Source organism: Castor canadensis, chromosome 6 (genome assembly GCF_047511655.1).
Source record: "Castor canadensis chromosome 6, mCasCan1.hap1v2, whole genome shotgun sequence".
NCBI classification, from domain to species: Eukaryota; Metazoa; Chordata; class Mammalia; order Rodentia; family Castoridae; genus Castor; species Castor canadensis.
The window spans coordinates 76500253-76515238 of NC_133391.1; the positions used below are offsets into that span (position 1 = coordinate 76500253).

The following is a 14986-nucleotide window of genomic DNA, read 5'->3' on the forward strand; positions in this document are numbered from 1 at the left end:
GAAAAGGTTAGATCAAAAAGAATTAACCTAGAAGGCAACACACACGTACAGGAAATTAATGTGAGTCAACTCCCTGTATAGCTATCCTTATCTCAACCAGCAAAAACCCTTGTTCCTTCCTATTACTGCTTATACTCTCTCTTCAACAAAATTAGAGATAAGGGCAAAATAGTTTCTGCTGGGTATCGAGGGGGTTGGGGGCAGAGGGAGGGGGCAGAGTGGGTGGTAAGGGAGGGGGTGGGGGGAGGGGGGAGAACTGACCCAAGCCTTGTATGCACATATGAACAAAAAAAATAAGAAATATACAGGTGTGTGCGGTGAAACAGAGGAAGGTATACTAAAGGAAAAGAAAAAAAGAGAGAAGCCAGGTGCTTGACCCAGGCTCAACCTGTAATCCTAGCTATTTAGGCCAGTCTAGGAAAAAAATTCTCCAGACCCCATCTCAACAGGTGGCTGGGTATAGTGGTATACACCATAAATGAAGACTCTATCACAAAAATAGCCAAGGCAAAAGGGGCTGGGGGCATGGCTCAAGTATTAAGAGCACCTACCTACCAAGTTCGAGGCCCTGAATTCATCTCCAACACCACGAAAGAAAAGAAAAAAGAAGAAAAGAAAAGAAAGGAAAGGAAAAGAGAAAAGAAAGAAAGAGAGGAAGGGAAGAAGTGAAGGGGAGGGGAGCGGAGGGGAGGGGAGGACAGGGAAGAAGGAAAGGGAGGGAGGGAGGGAATTAAGGAAGGAAGGAAGGAAGGAAGGAAGGAAGGAAGGAAGGAAATGACAAAGGAGGATGGATGAGAAATCACCCCAAATGTCATCAAAATGATTGATGACTATTAATGATTTGGTGAGTGATAGACTAGAGTACACCTAAGGGGAAACATGCTTTGGTAGTCAAGTATTTTATTTACATTCTTTTATTCTTACATGTCCCACCACCTCTAGACCCTGGTATTAAACCCAGAGGGAGTCCACTCATACTTGTGCTTTAACTCTGATGACTGTGGTAACCCCAAAACCATGCAAGAGAAGAGGTCAGAGTGAAAGATGCCTGTGCTCAGAAGAAGTAACTACTAGAAAGATGACTCAATAAGCACTCTTGCCTCAGAACTCTTCATAGCCTCCAGAAGCCATAGCCATGAGTGTTTAGGATTAAGAAACACAGACCCCATGGCCCCTGAAGAGAAGCCTGCTCCTTTGGCCTGCATTGGTGACTAATAAGAAGAGTTCACATATGGCATACTTTCAGCCATCAGTCAGTTCAAAGTCTTGGACAAAATGCTAGTGGAACAAGACTTTCATCAAATTACACATTCCTTAGTCTCTTATACAAAACTAATGTGCTCTCAATTCTTCATAAATGCATACAAATTAGCACAAACACGTAAAATTAGGAGAAAAATCTTTGCCGTGGTCTCTCCTTCAAATTGTGGCCGATCATCCCTCCTAAAGACCATAGCCAAACATCGTCTTTTTCAATAATCCTAACTATTTCTAGAAAGCAGGTAAGAAAGAAACAGGGAGAGGAGGGAGAAAGCTCACTTTTTACATTAATCACTTCTCAAGGACATTTCCTAAGAGAGTAAAAGCCACGCCAAGAGGGTGGTTTTGCCCAATACCCTCACAGGTGGCACCAGGGACTCCGGCTGAATTCACTCAGTTCCAGAAAAACAGGAAAATGTGTTTCATTGATTCCAATGGAAACATCTTCCCTGCAGGTGGCCTCTAACACTCTACTGAAGGTCAAACGTGATAGATTCCCTACTGATTTATCACAGGGCAGGGAAAGCAGGAGAAGCCACTTTAAAATGAACAGGATTCCCTTCCAGTAACACATTAGTATTAGTCTTTAGGCCACAGTGCCTCCAGGTGGGTGACAACAAACAGTGACCTCTGGGCTAGAGCAGTCCTGCAGATGTGGGTTTGACCTATACCATGAGCAATATACATTTTCTTAAATCATTTGCCCAACAGGAAATTTTTCATAAATCTCTGGCTTTTGAGTTTCTTTTGAAACATTTAATGATCTGGTAAAGAGGGCCCATTTCCACAACACAGGAGAAAAAAAAAATGGGTTAACACTTGACCTCTGTGAGGAGGTAATTCAAGAAGGTTCCAGTGGGTAATCACCATAGTCCATCCTCTCTCCAGCTTTATCTGCATGATAGTGGTGCAAAGTAAGAATGTCTGGCAGGGATCAAAGCCTCAAGACCCTTCCTAGAAGAGCAAAGTAGGCCAGAAGAAAAGGCTCCTCATCCAGGTGCCAGGGTTAGCTACATCTCTGAGCCTCAATCAGCTGCCTCCCTCCAAGAGGTCCTTACACCCATAGAGCATGATATGCAACTCTGCTTAAGTAAGTTCTAGAACTCCCTGATAAACACAATCCCATGAAAATGAACATGGCTATCCATTGTAGTCAACTTTCCAAGCATGCAGCCATGTAAACTCTTTAAAGAGGCATAGTCTCTACATTTGGGTTATTTATGAACTAGCACAAAACAATCAGGTAACAAAATACTGGAATGACTGCTGAGTTGGCCACCCAGGAGGTCTTGCTTCAGTTACCTTCAAAGAGCAGAGGACTTAGACTCTCAGCTCATGTGCCAAAGATGATTTTCTGATGAAGGTGAGCATATGTTCTCTGAAGGCATTCTTACATTATCTAAGGAAGGTATTTCATTTTCCAGACCTCCATTCTAAATCCAAGAGCAAGGTTTGTAAAATTCTCACCTTGGCAGCCCCAATCTGCTCCTTTCGAAACTTCTCCAAGGGAGTGATGAGCACCTCACTGGCATTCTCAATCTAGTAAAAAAAATCAGAGGCACATGAGTGAGAAAAGCAGAATCACAAAAAGCTTCCCTATTCTGCGGCATGAATTTTGAATATGCAATACAGACCATGAGTCACTGTTTGCAATACTTGAACTAATACCACATTGTAACAAAATCTACTTGTTTGTTCAGAACTTGATGTTCCTCTTGTATAATTTCTTGCATGAGACAGGGTCTTGCTAAGTAACCAAGACTGGCCTCAAGCTCTCTATATTGCCCAGGTTGAACTCAAACTCCCAATCTTCTCACCCTGCCTCCTGAGTGCTGGGATTACAGATGTGTGCAACAAATCTGGCTGTATGATTAACACTGATTAGTTAAAAGGAAAAGTGAGGATGTCTAAAAGTGTAAGCAATGATCTAAAGGCAGAGGGGAATTAGTGAGAGGAGGGTATAAATATCAAGGTTCGGGGGACACCTTGTAAGTGCTTATTCACCCAAGTTATAGGTAAAGTAGATTAACAGTGAGTCCAGGTTCACCTTCAGACATCTGTTGGCATAAAAACCAGATGTTGTGTTGTCCTACAGTAATGGACTGGGCCCAGGACCTCTGTGCCTCCTGTCCACTGGCTACCTCTCAAGTGTACCTCACAAGCTCCACCCTCAACTCCTGCTCGCCAACCCACCATTATGCCAATGCACCCCAAGGTCATTTGCCTCTGACTATCCCCTCAGATGTTCTCTCCGTAAACCTTTGCATGGATGACTCCTTATTGTAATTAAGGTTTTAGCTTAAAAGTAGTCACTCTATGGACGACTTCCCCTGACCACCAATGTAATCCAAAGAAGCTGCCTGCAATCCCAAGTGCTTTACTCAGAGCACATATGCCAGGTAAAGTTTTATGGTTCACTACTGTACACATTTACACATACACACTCACACACAATCTTGCAAATACTCACTGGTCTACCACTGTCCCCAAAGTGCAGAACAATTCCGAAACAAAGGAGCACTCAAACTCTTCTGAATGACTAAATGAATGAATGAATTATTTCTTGATTGACTGCCAACTGTGTGACCACAGGCAAAACTTTTAACCTCTCTGGGCTCTAATTTCTTCATCTGCAAAGTGAGTGGGCTGAATTTCCAGTTCTAAGATTCTATGGTCTTTTCTATGACAGCACAATATTTTACAATCTTTTCTCAATTGCTCACTTTTTGCTCAACTAATTATTTCAGGAATCTCATTCCAACAAAGCATTATTTTTTCTCCATCATATGCATGTCCTTCACAATGAAATCATCACAGTAAATGCCAAAAGCTTTAGATGGACACAGTAAAGAACCAGCTGGACAAAGTGAGGGACAGAAAAGGGCAGGTCTCCAAATTTATTCCTATTTGCCTTTTTCTCAATTTTGAGAGCACTTATTTCAGAAGAGTACATTTTAACACTGGAGTGTTGCAATGGTATTGAACCTGTTTGAATTTATTATTATTTGGTGCTACTTTATTGATTCACTCGTTTGAGACTTTTCACAAATCAATTACAAGTGTCTAAAGCTCACAGAGGTGTGTCAAGCCCCTAGCTCAGTGGATCTCAGCCTTAGCTACACCTTACAATCACCACAGGAGCTTTTACACATCCCAATGTCCAGGCCATGTTCTAGACCAACTACGTCAGAACCTCTGGACTTGGTCCCAGACATCAGTATTTTTTAAGTCCCCCAAGTTATTCTGATGAGCATCTAGCATCTATAACTGAGAATCCAGTCCTAAGTGGAAGCCCAATCTACTAAGCACTCAACTGCTCTTGTGGTAAGCAGGACAGCTAAGCCCTTGACCTAGTCCTACTGCTATTTGCTATCAGCCTTGATAAGACCTGTTTTCTCATCTGTCAAATGAGAGACTGCAGGTGGCGTGTAGTAAGGTCCCTCTGCACCTAAGATTCTATTACGGTGTAACTTCCTAAGATTCTGTGACTGTGTACTTCAAAACACTGTGCTTGATGCTAGGGACAGAGAAACCCTTCTCTGCCCTTAAGGAACTCACCATGGGCGCTGACACATACAGTGATTATCAGACACAATGTGGTACATGCAAAATCAGAACCATGAACTGGATGTTCAGAACATACAAAGGATGGTCAACTATCCCAAAGAAGGTGCAACTTTGCTGAGCCAAGCTGAGCTACACTGAATTGATGATGAAGCTGTCCCAGGGTGAGACAGGATGGGAAGAGGCTTGAGATGACCAGATACTCAGATGCAGACAGTTGAAACTCAATTCACTAACATTAATAATAAAATTGCAGAGGCAAGCTGAAAAGTATAATCCAGTCATTGTTCCCCCACCACAAGCCATAGCAATCTGCAGGGCTTCCATGGTGCTTTGATCACCACATCCCCGTCCCCCAAATACTGACTCCACCAAGAACCAGACTCAAAAGAATATTCTGCCCTTTTCAGGCACTAGCACGTGCACAAACACCCAGCGTTTCCCTCCCTCCACCCACTAATCCTGTTCCCATCACTACCACTACCCTCCTGATTCTAATGCAAGCACCCAGCAGTGAGCCATCAGGAGAAACAGGGTCCCTCCCTCTCTCTCTCCCCCTCCCCACCCGCCCCCTGCAGAGAAGAGGTGGAGAGGCTTCTGCTCCATTTGGAGTTTTAAAGAAATTCTGACTTGGGGTTAAATCCAGACTGCACCAGTTATTAACTTTGTGATCCCAGACAAGTAACTTAACCCCTGTAAACCTCATCATCTTCATGGGAAAAATAGGGACATTATAGATACCAGTTCACAGAGTCATCATGAAAGTTAAATAGAGGATGCACATAAAGTACTTGACTGCATAATGTTTTGCTAAATAAACTTAGTGCTCACAGTGTCAGCTGTTGCTACAGGAAGAGAAGAAAACTGCATCTTCCCTAGGCCTCTGGAGCACTGCTGCTAGAGGCAAACCACCCTCCCCCCTACTCACCCGGGAACAAACCAGTGTGCAGCCTGCAGAGGACTTCTTTTTTGTTTGCTGTTTTGATTTAGGGTCTCACTATATACCCTGGATCTCACAATTCTCCTGCCTCTGCCTCCTGAGTGCTAGGATTACCATATCTGTGCTGCAGGGGACTTCTAATCAGTCTGCATTTCCTGGTATCTGAGGGATGTGGGAAAGATGTAAAGGAACTTCCTGCACATGAGGAATCTCTCATCCCATAATGCTGAACCACATCAGGATAAATGCTACTTCAAAAGTATCTTAGGAACCTGGAGATCAGCATTTGATTCTTGAATTTGCAGAGTGTCTCTCTGAGGAGCTTCTTATACTTACCTTCGTTTGCTATGTTCCATTTGCTGGCTGATGGTATTATGCTAGGTGCTTTGGAAATAAAAGTGTAGCAATGACCCCACCCTCAAAGGGTCACTGGACAGATTTGATAAGACTTGGCAGGAGGGAGCAGTTGGGGACAAATTTCTGTTCTGATGGTAAAGAATCTGGGGCCCTCAAAAGTTAAATCATTCAAAAACTCTACTCCTAAATCCTGTACCTTATGTAGAGACCTACAGTGAATAGTGAATCCTTTCTACTTTCTCAATTCTTGCTCCCTTAATGGAGTACTGGGGATTGAACTTAGGGCCTCGTGCTTGCAAGGAAACATTTAGGAAGTTGATAATGCTATTCCAGGATTGCATGACAATAATCCTATGACAGGCTAAAACCTGCAATGTCAAAGCTTCACAGCTCAAGAAGTCTGGAGGCAGAGTGTGGACCTGAACCTGGGTCTTGTGACAACAAATCCCTTGCTCCCTCAATATGTACATACTGTCTGAGACCAAGAACAGCCCAGCCATACTCACCATCCGAATCCGTTCATCTTCGAGATTCCTGAGGACAGTAGCAAACTCCTGCAAAGACCTTGCTGAAAGAGAAAAAGAGGCCATGAGTAGAAGGAGAGTAATGGGTCTCCAGAAGCCTTTCCAGCTCCACTATTAAGCTATGGATTTAAATTCCTGTATACACAGATGCCTAAAACCAACTGCTTCCTACAGCTACCTTATCCTTTAATTATTAGCCATTAACGACAGTATGACCCAGAAACGCAGGTTAACTGCACCTGGCACTCTAGCTGGGGAAGGATTTCTTCAAGGAAGAGACCTGCCTGTTCCTGAGAGTTCCCAGGACTGATGAGATGCTGGCAGGCTCCCAGGCTCAAGGCTGGAAGGGGCAGAGTTCTGCTTAGGACTTGAAGGATTTCCTGTCCAGGACTGAACCTCTTCAATCTTTGCTGTGAGGTTGTGTCAGAACCCAACCCTCTCTTTGGCACTAGAACGAAACAAATAGTGCTGCTGGCATCAGAAGTCACTTCTCTGCCATCTCCTTGGGCTCCTCCTCTCCGAATTCTGAAGCTACTCTTAATAGAATGCAGCTTGCAGCATGACAATTGAAAATGAGTGTTGGCGAGGATGCGGGGAAAAAGGAACCCTTTTACACTGTTGGTGGGAATGTAGACTAGTACAACCACTCTGGAAAAAAATTTGGAGGCTACTTAAAAAGATGGACATCGATCTACCATTTGATCCAGCAATACCACTCTTGGGGATATACCCAAAAGACTGTTACTCCAGAGGCACCTGCACATCCATGTTTATTGCGGCACTATTCACAATAGCCAAGTTATGGAAACAGCCAAGATGTTCCAGCACTGACGAATGGATTAAGAAAATGTGGTATCTATACACAATGGAATTTTATGCAGCCATGAAGAAGAACGAAATGTTATCATTCGCTGGTAAATGGATGGAATTGGAGAACATCATTCTGAGTGAGGTTAGCCTGGCTCAAAAGACCAAAAATCGTATGTTCTCCCTCATATGTGGACATTAGATCAAGGGCAAACACAACAAGTGGATTGGACTATGAGCACATGATAAAAGCGAGAGCACACAAGGGAGGGGTGAGGATAGGTAAGACACCTAAAAAACTAGCTAGCATTTGTTGCCCTTAACGCAGAGAAACTAAAGCAGATACCTTAAAGCAACTGAGGCCAATAGGAAAAGGGGACCAGGAACTAGAGAAAAGGTTAGATCAAAAGGAATTAACCTAGAAGGTAACATCCTTCCTATTATTGCTTATACTCTCTCTACAACAAAATTAGAGATAAGGGCAAAATAGTTTCTGCTGGGTATTGAGGGGGGGAGCGGGAGGGGGTGGAGTGGGTGGTAAGGGAGGGGGTGGGGGCAGGGGGGAGAAATGAACCAAGCCTTGTATGCACATATGAATAATAAAAGAAAAATGAAAAAAAAAAAAAAAAGAAAATGGACGGTCTTCTTTGCGAGAGTTATTTACAAAGGCAACAGGCACTCAGTAGTACAGTAGCCCTGAAGATACTCAGGACACCTGGGCAATGCCAAGAAAAGCATCCATCCACTCACGAGTTACAAGGATGCATTTTCACTGCACAGCTGCCTCTCAGTGTCTTTGCTCATTCCCAGACCCTGGCACTCTGAATGGCAACAGGGATTCAATAAGCATTGTATGAGTGAATTAATTCACTATAACTTTCTCAATTCTTTTTTTTTCCTTGGCACTGGGAGTCAAACCCAGAGCCCCGTGCATGCTAATCACGTGATCTATCACTGACCTACACCCTCTACTTTCTCAATTCTTGCTCTCTTAATGGAGTCAACCAAGATGTTAAACTTAAGAACAATAAAGTACAATAAAGAGACTCTGGCAAAGAAAGGTGTGCCTTGACCTAGCCAACCCTCCACGCTCAGGGCTGCCTACAGAAGGCAGGTGATGATGAAGAGTAAAGCAGCACAGAGTGGAGATAAACAGGACCCAACCTCAGCCTCTCCATAAGGAAACAAAAGAAGAGATGGGGACATGGAGAACTGGACACTGAGCTCCTTTCCCCATCTGAAGGCAGTGGCAGCTACACAGCCTCCAGCCAACTGTTATGAGGCCAGAATGTAGGATCAGTAGAGTGAATTCTCCAACTTTTGAAAGTTGGATTCTTAGACAAATTCAACTTATATGACAAGTCAATTTAAAAAATGAGAGCAAAACAGAACACTGCTGCATTGTGATCTCAGCCCACAAATAATCATTTTGCGACCTCTGGCCTAATTCTCCTTCTCCTGCATTTACTTTTGCTGTAAGTTCTTACTACTGTGGCTGAGGGAAAGAACATCACAGAACCAGCCAGAAGGAAAACACTAAACAACAGTAAAGAACAGAGCCTCACTGCAAAACCTCCAGCTTTTCCCCTTCCGCTGGAGGGTGAGTGAAGGTGATCCCAAAACACGAGGAGAAGCCCCAGGCCCGAGCCTCCTATCACTGCCCTTCCACTACCACCTACGAAAAGGCCCCTAGGACACTGATAGCTGTGAGGAACAGCGAAGGGTTTGTCTTCCACATGGTTATGACTTACCAATGCACATCTCGTCATCTGTTTCTGCATCTCCTATGCACTGAAATTTAAATTCATTTAAGGAATCTGCAAACTTCCGCTTTGCTGAGGACAAATCTAGCAAGAAAAAGAGGAAAAAACAGAAATTACTGAAATGAAACTGGCTTTCCTAGTTGCTGTCCTTTACAGTCCTATGAATAAAGCAGCTGGCAGATTTGTTCCTGAGACTATTTCAAAGCACAAATGAACATAAACACAAAATAATAAATACTCCTTACAACACGAAGCATTGATTTTCTCTAGAAGTTAACATTTTTGGTACTGACTTTACCAATACTAGTCCTATCTCTACTTCCTCTAGCCACACAGTGAGTCCTGTCATCTCCATTTGACATGGGAGTCCACTGGCCTCCGGAGTCTGGGAGAAAGCCAGGATCAGAGCCAACATCAGTCTGCACAGTTCAGTCTCCTCTGCCAAACCCTCCCTCTGGTCATGTAGCTGCCCCCAGGTCTAACTAAACAATCCAATTCTCTAAGTCCACTTCACAGCACAAACTGACTTTATGGAGGGAGCCTCAGGAAAGAAGGACGGACATGGAACTGCCCAGTATCTATGGAGCACCTGGTCTCCTCTTCCAACTCAAGTACAGATAAAGTCCAAATTGTCTGAACCCACACACACACCATTCTCCCCATAAACCCAGTGCCTGACAAACTTCTACCTGAGCCATTTCCCTGGGTGGCCACATTCATGGCCACCAGGAGAACAAAGCCTGGGAATGTTCTGTATTGGGGTAAAAACACACCCTCCACATGGTATCTATAATGAAAACTCTCTGAAGCCCTTGTCAAGTTTTAAAAATAAGCTTTTGTTTAAGACAGTAATAAAAGCCAATGATCCTTCCTGAGCCCTCAGCTTCTGTGAAGGGTATAAAACCACTGAGGTACCTTTAAGTGGCCTGAGAGACAAGGCTGCTCAGTACAACGTGCTTAACTTAATTCCATGTGCAGTCTTCCTGCAGATTAGGCTAATCATTCAAATTACCCTTGTACATGCTTCCCTCATTGAAGGGGAAATGGCATTATGCTCAAACTTCCAGCGGAGGGAAATGTGAGGCCTAGCTGGTAACAAGGCCTGGCTTTAATAAGATATTGGGGAGGGGGAGGGTGGACTAGCTCTACAGATCAACATAACCTGCTACACAAGAGCATGGATGATGCTCAGCATTGTCTGTCTTAGCTCCCACTTTGTCCCCTGTGTTGGGGCTCATGTTTTTCAACTTTTGATTTTGTTTGGTTTGTCTCCTCTGCTTGCACCCAACAGTGCATCCTGGCCAGGGTGTGCTGAATAAATGTGTTTGGAAACATTGTTCCCAAATCCAACCCCCAGCGTTCATTCCAAGTGCAAGAGCCAGACACAGGCCAGGCTGCTGTTCAGGTCTTTATGCTGGGATCCTGGACCACCTTCTCACAGGCTCAGATGACAGGGCATCCAAGCTAGCATGTCTGTGCAAAGCACTCTGCTCTACACAAGAGGAAGGCACATGAGCATAAAAGAACATAGGCACCAACTTCCAGTTCCTCCCTAGTTTAGTCACTTTCAAGGAATGGTCCTTGACAAAAAAGTCAAAAGATGCTGGCGTGGGAACCTGGCTTCTCTCAAAACTGGCCAGCCTGGGCAGAGGACATCCCTCAGAGCACAAATCACTCTCTGGCAAGTCAAAAAAGAAACTGATGCATCTGAAAATCAGAACGCTGTGGGGAGGAAGGAAAGAGAAGGCTGCAAACAGCAAGAGAACAGAGAGTAAAATTTCAGGGTGGAAGAGAAAACTCTCCTAGAGACCCAAAATGTAAGTGCATGGAATGTGGGTGTGGTTGCACACAGTCTTATTTTAGTTCCAATGCTCCCTCAATCGGAACTCACACAGAGTTATCCTCACACACGCAAAGAGCCTAAGCAAAGAGTATGAACAGGTTTGCTTCTCTGTCCAGCTAACCCTCCTGTTCCTCCCCAATAAGCCAAGAAAGACTTACACTGGAAAATCATCTCAACACAGTGGAAAAAAGGTGAAATGCAAGCCAGGCTTGGGAAAGCTTCCAATATGCACCTGAAAAGCTTATGCTGCCAAACAGCTGCCAATGAGGACCAAGGAGCAGCTCATAATGCACAATGGGGCCTTTCACGGGGGGACCCACTTACCCAGCTGATGGGCAGACGGTAACTTGATTTCACTGTTCAGTGGCAGAGAGCACACCCTGCCACAGCACAAACCTGAGAAGCAATGTGGGCCCCAGGCAGCTGAGAAAAGTGGAAGATGAGGTAATGAGGAATGGTGTGGAGTCAACGCAGTGCTCTGGGCCAGTGAGGACAGCTGGTTGGAGTAAGAATTCCAGTTACTGAACTGTGCAAAGGGGCTTACCTGGGACTTAGTAGAGAAGTCTTTCAGGGAAGCTGCAGTAGACACAAGTTGTTTTGCTAGTTCAGAATCTATCCCCCAGGCTTTGGGACACACCTTAGGCTTCTTTGGGGAACCTCGTTTTCCATTTGCATTCTATGGGGTGCTAGTTATAGGCTGATTAAGCCCAACTCCCACTGATTTCTGGGTTCAAGTTCCAGCTTTGCCATTTATCAGTTGTGTAACTGACCCTCCATTAGGTACAAAGAGTCACCTCATCTGATGCAAGCCGCCAGCCCTACAGGAGAGGTGGGGAGACACACTGCACAAGCACTCTACGTACCACAAAGTTGAGTTCTAAGCAAGGCCATGCTGTTCTCTCCTAACAGATGGACCCTCCACACACAGGACCAGGAAGGCAAGCACGTCTACCTGCATGGAGAGTTCAGAGAAGCTACAGGACTGACACAGGAGCACACAGCCACTAAGAAGACACATGTGACTGCATCAAAGTCCTCTGAACTGAGACCCTTTACAGCATGTGGGAATACAATGCTGCTTCATCCCATTAAGATAGCCCTGTGTTACTGGGGACAATGCAGAAGACATCAAAGTGAAAATACTCAAAAACCACTGCTTGAAATCAGCCTAGGTGCTAAAAACATGGTACATATATACAATGGAATAATACTACTAATAATAATACAGCCACAAAGAAGAAACAAAATCATGTCATTTTGCAGGAACATGGGTAGAACTAGAGATCATGTTAAGTGAAATAAGCTGGATTCAGAAAGACAAATACTGCATGCATTCTGGTTATATGTGAAATCTATACCATAAAAAAAAAAAGTGAATGTAAAAGGGGGACCGTTGGGGGCAGGGACCAGTAGGATGGGGGGAGAGCAAAAGATGAGGGTTATGAAGGGGTGAACATGATTGAAATCTTTAATTTTAGTATTTTGGGCAGTACTGGGGTTTGAACTCAAGGGCCTTGAACTACCGGGCAGGTACCCTACCACTTGACCCATGTCTGCAGTCCTTTTTTGTTTTAGTTATTTTTCAGATAGGGTCTCATTCATTGCCACAAACTGGTCTCAGACTGCAGTTCCTCCAGTGTAGCTGTGATTACAGATGCACGCACAATGCCTAGCTTGTGGTTGAGATGGGGTCACACTAACTTCTTGCCTGAGATTGCCTTGAGCCACAATCCTCCTGATCTCTACCTCCTGAGTATCAGGAATTATAGGCATGATCCATCACTCCCGGCTAATCAAAGTATTTTATATGTATAAAACTGGAACAATAAAATCCATTAAAAATAGGCACAAGGGAATAAGAAAAGTAATGGAGGAGATGAATTTGATCAAAGCACATTATATGCACGTATAGAAATAGTACTATGAATCCCCTTTGTACAGTTACTATATGCCAATAAAAAATAAAAAGAAACCTCTGCTGCTTGCCTATTTCAAACCAAAAGAATTGATGGTGTCTTCTGTAAATCATTCCACTGGATGTATAGCTCCCCAAGGATGTATTTCCAGAGCTTTCACAGGTGATGCGCACAGAACTAGAAGGTACACATTCCAGTGAGATGGGGGGGGAGTTGGGAGCAGGGGAAGGCTGGTTGGGCTGGGTGCATGCCCAGTACAGTGGACCCTGCTTATATACCCTCACCATTTCATGTTTGGGCACTGCAAGACACAGCAAGACGCCAAGCAGAGTGAACAATGTTTACTTTGCAGAACAGCTGTTGCTAGAAAAGCAGAATGCTGGCCAAAACAGGGCCAGGCAGTCACCGCCTGCATCCAGGGAGGACAGTCATCTGCCTCTCTTAGTGAAAAGAGCTAGGAGTCCGGGCCTTGAGAGAATGCCTCAAAGCCTTCTGCTCTCTCAGGGTCCAGAGGAACGTGTGCTTCCATTCCTGGAGATGCATGCTCTGTCTCAGCAAACACTCATCTACCCTGTGCTAGCTTCCAGAGCTCTAAGAATAAAGACAAATCCTCTCTCAAAGCCAGAGAGGCCCTTCAGGGTGTGAGCCATCACTTCCCCTCTGGGCTCTAGTTGCTCTGACTTCTGCAGTTGCTGCAGTGTGCCCCCATGACCACCTACCATATGCCTGCAGCTCTCAGTTTTTCACTCAGTTCCTTCTTCCTAGGAAGGAAGCCTCCTCAGACGTTTCTAAGCAGACCAAACTTGATCCTATGTTTTATTCCCTGGTACTGTATACCTCTTCTTCCAGCAATTTGATTGTTCAGGTAATTCTTTGATTCATGTTTTCCCCACTAGTTAAGTTCTATACAGGTAAGATCATGTCCCTTAGTGCTGACTACTACATTCCCAAAACCCAGTGTGCTACCTAGCTGCTAGCAGGTGTTGTACAAAGAAAAACGGAAGAGAGGAAGTTAGGCACTCCATCCGCCTTCATCAAAGATGAACCTCCCAAGTCCACGTTGGACAAGTGAAAAGACATTAAGTAAGCCAGGAAAAGCTATCCAACCTATGCAAGTCTAAGTGAAGCTTGGAATTTGTAGGAATGTGCTTGCTGCTAACATGGAAATGCCTCCCCTAATGTTGTCTACTGAGGAAGACACAGCTTGGAAGGAGAGCCACCACCAGCAGGGATATTAACCAAAACCTTCTCCATACCAAGGACCTAGAGAGATGAACTACAAACAAGTCAAGTGACAGAACAACCAATGCCTGGAATCAGAACTAAGAGTCCTCAGAGACCTCTCTTCTCTCTCTCCAAATGTGGGTATACAGAAGCCATCTATAGCAACTGTGCTTGAAGAGTCATTTCCCCCTACTCACCATTTCTTCGACTCGGCAATGTGACATTTTAAACCTAGTTCAGTGTGACTAGCCAATGGAAAAGCAAGTGACGGTCTCTTTCTAAATCCCGTTATACAGCCTAAACCCCTGCACTAGACTAGCAAAAAGAAACAGATCATGTTCAACCTCAAAACCCAAGTCCCCATAGCATGTCTAGTTCCTGTCATACATGGTTTTCCCTGTGTCCACTAGGTGGCAATCAACCATACCAAAGAAGGTGTTTCTCAAGGAAAAATGACAGGGTCAGCCTTAAAGGCAGTACCTAGGAAAGATCCAGTCCCTTTCAGAAGGGAAATGTCCAGAGGGTGCTCAGCAGCAACTGAGGGAGGGTCCTGGCCTCCAGTGGGAAGAACTGCTCCAAAACTGTCCAAAGGCCTAAGTTCATCTAAAATATTCAAGCCTGAGACATACAGGGGAAGGGGCCTAAGGATGAAGTCACTGTCAATGTAGCTGATATTCTTTCAAATCTAGATGGGCCAACTCAAAAAAATCTATTTCACCAAGGCAGAAGATACACCCACCAACCACATCAGCCACACATATTACATGATACACATTCTGAGTATAGAT

General features: G+C 44.4%; 1 protein-coding gene across 10 annotated transcripts in view; it reads right to left on the reverse strand.

Annotated features, from left to right (window-relative positions):
- The window catches only part of Arhgap26 (Rho GTPase activating protein 26), a 416522-nt gene that overhangs the window by 302926 nt on the left and 98610 nt on the right, over positions 1 to 14986 (reverse strand). For 9 of the 10 annotated variants that reach the window (XM_074076754.1, XM_074076748.1, XM_074076749.1 and 6 more), the window contains exons 2-4: positions 9204 to 9299; positions 6628 to 6689; positions 2728 to 2799 (exon numbers count right to left, since the gene is read on the reverse strand). In XM_074076754.1, coding sequence (XP_073932855.1) covers positions 2728 to 2799; positions 6628 to 6689; positions 9204 to 9299 — 230 coding nt within the window. The remainder of the gene's footprint in view (positions 1 to 2727; positions 2800 to 6627; positions 6690 to 9203; positions 9300 to 14986) is intronic. The other variant, XM_074076752.1, reaches the window with a different exon arrangement.